The following is a 4,861-nucleotide window of genomic DNA, read 5'->3' on the forward strand; positions in this document are numbered from 1 at the left end:
TGAGCAGCTCTAAAGTAATTTTGTCTTTATTGTGTTTCTGGTCTGCATTGCTTTCGGACATGACATCTTCAGATTTGTTAAAAAAATTATTGGTAGTTTTCTCTCTTTTTTGGTTTTTTTTTTTAACTTTGTCTTAAAATGAACATATAAAAAAATCAGACATGTACAGATTCGAAGACAAAATATAAATCTAGATTCGAAGTAGGCAAATTTTATTTTATTTTTCAAAAGATCTTTCTCAACTGTCATAAAATCTTTGGCTGTCTGAGTAATTCAAGTTCTAAGATGTTGACGAATTCTGAGACATTGGGTGAATTTCAAGAAATTACAGCCCAATATACAAATAACAATACCAAACCCCCCAATAAAGAAAGAGTGAGTAAGGTAAAATATCAGAGAGTCCATAACATAAAACAATCTGTACTTTTCGAAAATTGTCATTAGTATGAATATTAAATCTATTAGAATTTTAACGTATATTAATTATGCTAAGCGTATGATGTTAGGTGTATTTACCTTCAAAACTAATGAATCCGAAGCACGGGCATTCATTGCCCTTTTACCCTCTTTTACCTCAGTCTCCTGGAACCCACCTGCAGATTTTTACAAACTCAATACAGATGGATTTTCTTGGGAGACCCAGATAAAGCATAACATTCCTATCGATAGAGATGATTTAGAACTTGCTAAACATGTTAATTTTGAGATTAAAGTTGATATTACCATTGTTATTCAATTTGTATAACATTGATTTAAACCTCATTCTTACGCCTTTAACTGATAAGTGCAGGATGCTTTGCCAGGCCAGTCATTAACTTTTAATTTTTTAAATCACACTTTTAATGAAAGGAATCAATGTTCAGGAAGATGTTTTCATGTTTCCTAGTTTGCTAACTGATAAGCAAAAGTGTACTATGTATTGAGCTTAACCCTTACTTCTTTTTCATGTTATTAATCTAATTTACTAAAAAAGAAATTAAAAATTGATTTCACGGTTGGCTGTGTGCTTGTTCGTGTCCATTAAGGCAATTAACTCCCGACAGCCTTATTAATCACTTAAACAATGCTTAGTTAATCCATGGTGGTTAGCACATAATTAAAACAAATACAATATACCACCTTAGTGCTTTGGAGAATCATAATTCAATACGAGAAGAAAAGAAGAAAAGAATGGACTTTTGCTGTAAAAAGAAAAAAGAGACGACAATGGACTACACTATACGAATAAACTATTCAACTATCGACTAATTTAATTGCAACGAATCAATCATTTGAAACTTGAAATTATTATTTAATTTAAACAATTTTAATTTTATTTCTTTTACATATGTTTAGAGAATAAAACTTTTTGTTTCTGCATTTTTTTGTAAATTTTAAATTTATATCCAAATTAAGAGTTACGGACAATCAAACAAAAAACAGAACATAACAAACACAAAATATTATTGAACAGAGTCATTTCTCTTTCACTACCCCACCCCACCCCCCCTCAAACTGCCGTTTTTCCCTTTCACTTACCAGCCTTTTTTCCTTTTTCCTGCAATCCAAACAAGAAATCAGCCAAATTTTATGTAAAACGAAACCCAGTTTTTAATATTTATTTTATATAATAACTTAAAATGTGAGCAGTTTTGGCCGTTTAAAGAGTAAAAAGGCAACAAAAGCAAACATCTCTCGTCCTTTCCTTTTCTTTGAGATTCCCTGCATTTTTTTTTCTCTTTCGTTTTCCCTCGTGTCGTCCAAACACTGTCTGGAATAAGGCGCAGTTTAGTTAAATCCATTGACACGTCAGATGAAAGACGGTGTAGGTTAGTGCACCCGGCGTGTTTTTATTAACTTTTACATTAAAAAAAAAAAGATTTATCGGAAAGTTTGCCGGGAAAACGACTTTCCGTGACTTTGTCGGAAGTGGTTCCCCACAAAATAGCCGTTTTATATATATATAAAAACTTTACTTTAAAAAAAAACCAAGAAAAATGAAAGTCTTTTCTGTTATAAAAGTACAATTAAGTCGAATTATTATTATCATATTAATTATTATTACAGTGTTGACAGTTAATAGAGATTTCTCTTGAATAGAAACAAAAGAGAGTAGTAATTTAAAACTCGCAATCAGTATTTACTTTTTAATGAGTACGGAGTAATTAGTCACTAAATTCGGTTGTGGATAAAACCAGAAAATATAGAAACAAAAGAGAGTATACCCCAACGTCGAAAGCTTAAATGAGCTTCTTTCTCTTTATTTCATCATCAAAGTTGCAATATTTTTCTCAGTTTGGTTCTTAAAAAGAAAGAACACTTTTTTTTTCTTTTTTTTTGCTTTGCTTTTGTTTGGTGGTTGATCTCTTCTTTTGCTTCTTCATGTTCTCATTTTCATGTCTAAGCCCATAGAGCATGATTACATAGGTTTATCAGAGCAGCAGCTCCCTTCAATGGAGAAAAGCTCTGATAAAAAGGATGGTTTACACTTGAAAGATACTGAGTTGAGACTCGGTTTGCCCGGGTCCGAGTCACCGGAGAGGGAGGATCATGACCAAAACGTGCTTTCACTGAAGAGTTTTGTGTCAGGGGCAAAAAGAGGTTTTTCTGACGCACTCGACGGTGGCGGTAATTGGGTTTTCTCCGGCGGCAGTGGTGGAGGAACTGAAGGGTTGTTTTCTCCTAGACGTGGCGGTAAAAATAATGGAGGAAAAGATCTTTCTGGGTCGGATTCGGGTTCGGTTTTGAAAGATGGAGCAGCTCAGAAGCCATCGGTGGTTCAAGAGAAGAAGCCTCAGGTAGCTGCTACCAGTAGCCATGGAAATGGGAATATTGCTCCAGCTTCAAAGTAAATTATTGCTTCACTTCCTTTATTTGTTCTTTTTAAATTTTTTTTACCTTTTTTCACCCTTTAATTCAGTTTATTTAATAAAAAAAAAGTTTGATAACAACATTTTCTATGGCTATAAGCAGTGGAATTAGGCACAAAAATTACGTAAATTCTGATGAATTTGTTCTTCCATGATCTACATGTTTATAACAAGTGTGAAACTTTTGATAGTGCAAATTGAACTTGTTCAGGTTGGTTAGTGTTTAAACTTGTCTTCTCTGTAGCTACCATGTTGTCTTTGGTTTTGGTCTCATAATTACAAAATTATTTACTCTTTGGCTTTCAATGCAAGAAATATAGTCTTTTATCTTCTGGTTGATGTTTTTAACAGGGCACAGGTAGTTGGATGGCCACCAATTCGGTCTTTCCGAAAGAATACGTTGGCTGCTCACCCTCCGAAGAATGATGACGGTGATGGTAATGCAGAGGCCAAGTTAGGATCAGGATGCCTGTATGTCAAAGTTAGTATGGATGGTGCTCCATACCTGAGGAAAGTTGATCTCAAAATCTATGGCAGCTACAAAGATCTCTCCTCGGCACTCGAAAAGATGTTCAGTTGCTTCACAATCGGTAATTTTACTCGAAAATCTGATGTGTTTTTCAGTAGCAGATCACATAGAATGAACAATTTTGTCTTAGTTACACGTGAACACCGAAAGGATCTGCCTGTGATGTTAATGATCTATGCATTAAAATGAAGTGGTATGTGTGCATACTAGCCAGAATAGCCTTTGAAAAGGGTTTATTTGTGGTTTTGTAATTGACTGGTTCAGGTCAGTGTGGTTCTCATGGAGTTTCTAGCGGTGATGGATTGACTGAGAGCCGGTTAATCGATCTCCTGCACGGTTCTGAGTATGTACTCACCTATGAAGATAAGGACGGTGACTGGATGCTGGTGGGCGATGTTCCTTGGGAGTAAGTTAATTTTCAACATTATTGGGTTGATTTTCAACATCATTATCCTTTAGTTAGCACTTATTTAAGCGCCCGGTTCCGTTCGCAGGATGTTTACCGACTGGTGTAAGAGATTGAGGATCATGAAGAGTACAGAGGCTATCGGCCTAGGTATGCTATAGTAGGATTTTTCATTTCTTGTTAGTTTTTGACTGCCTGTTCATTACAAATGCAAAATGGTCATCTTTGTGACATGTTCGAAAACCCTGTTCCTTTAGTTACACGACAGTGTTTACTTCCGAACAAGTAATCACTGAGACATGTTTTTTCAGCTCCGAGGGCTATGGAGAAGTGCAAAAACCGTACCTAGACGATTCAATGTCACTGTAACTACTGAAAGCAGAAGATGGAAGTTTGCTACTATATATATTTATATATATATGTGAATGTCAAAAGCCTTTGACTATTTATCAAAATCGGGGTCTTCTATTTGCTTCTAAAGTATGTTTCTAAGGACTGAAGGCTTTGCTATTGTTAGTAGGGCAAGATAAAAAAAAAAAGTATTTTAAGACATTAATTTCCAGGTTTATATAGATTTGTTGTTGTATGGTTATGTGTTTTATTATCTCTCTGCTTAAGGCTAAATGGTTTGCTAACTGTCTATAATCTCCATCTTTCAATAAAATAAAGGGCATTTTTATGATAATTCTTCCTTTCATATTATATATTCAAGCTAAAGATCGCATGAAATATGATAATTGGTTTAGCAAGATTGAAAAGATGGAGGTGCACGTGGGTAATTGGTTTAGCAAGATTGAAAAGATGGAGGTGCACGTGGGACTTCCTTAGACGCAACAATATTTTTTTTATACTACTATTTTTATTACCATCCGTTCAAATCTTTAAATCGAAAGAATATGTATTGTTTATATCCTCTTAATTGTTGTAATAACAACCGATAAATATTCTCTTAATTGTTGTAAATTGAATTAAGGTTGAACCGACAAAAATAATTATTTAAAGTTTTAAAGTTATATTTCTTAAACATTAAAATCGGAAAATATAATTATTTAAGGGTGTGAAGTTGCGTTTCTTAAA

General features: G+C 34.1%; 1 protein-coding gene across 2 annotated transcripts; it reads left to right on the forward strand.

Moving 5' to 3' along the window:
* The first annotated feature begins 1,974 nt into the window (after window positions 1–1,974).
* Window positions 1,975–4,469, forward strand: LOC107907196 (auxin-responsive protein IAA27). Of its 2 annotated transcripts, none has more exons than XM_016834460.2 (5): window positions 1,975–2,827; window positions 3,201–3,439; window positions 3,643–3,784; window positions 3,873–3,934; window positions 4,096–4,469. In XM_016834460.2, exons 1-5 carry the CDS (start codon window positions 2,376–2,378, stop codon window positions 4,131–4,133), a joined length of 933 nt encoding a protein of 310 aa, XP_016689949.1. In that variant the 5' UTR covers window positions 1,975–2,375; the 3' UTR covers window positions 4,134–4,469. The 2 variants fall into 2 exon arrangements, with proteins under 2 accessions (XP_016689949.1, XP_016689950.1); XM_016834461.2 differs by having other exon boundaries at window positions 2,164–2,827; window positions 4,042–4,469.
* Window positions 4,470–4,861: the final 392 nt, after the last annotated feature.

The sequence above is a fragment of the Gossypium hirsutum genome, chromosome D05, assembly GCF_007990345.1.
Source record: "Gossypium hirsutum isolate 1008001.06 chromosome D05, Gossypium_hirsutum_v2.1, whole genome shotgun sequence".
Lineage (NCBI taxonomy): Eukaryota > Viridiplantae > Streptophyta > Magnoliopsida > Malvales > Malvaceae > Gossypium > Gossypium hirsutum.

Coding starts and splice junctions, on each gene's coding strand:
- LOC107907196 (XM_016834460.2), top strand. CDS start 2,376: ATGTCTAAGCCCATAGAGCATGATTACATAGGTTTATCAGAGCAGCAG. Junction 2,828..3,200: donor AATATTGCTCCAGCTTCAAA/GTAAATTATTGC, acceptor TGTTTTTAACAG/GGCACAGGTAGTTGGATGGC. Junction 3,935..4,095: donor TACAGAGGCTATCGGCCTAG/GTATGCTATAGT, acceptor ATGTTTTTTCAG/CTCCGAGGGCTATGGAGAAG.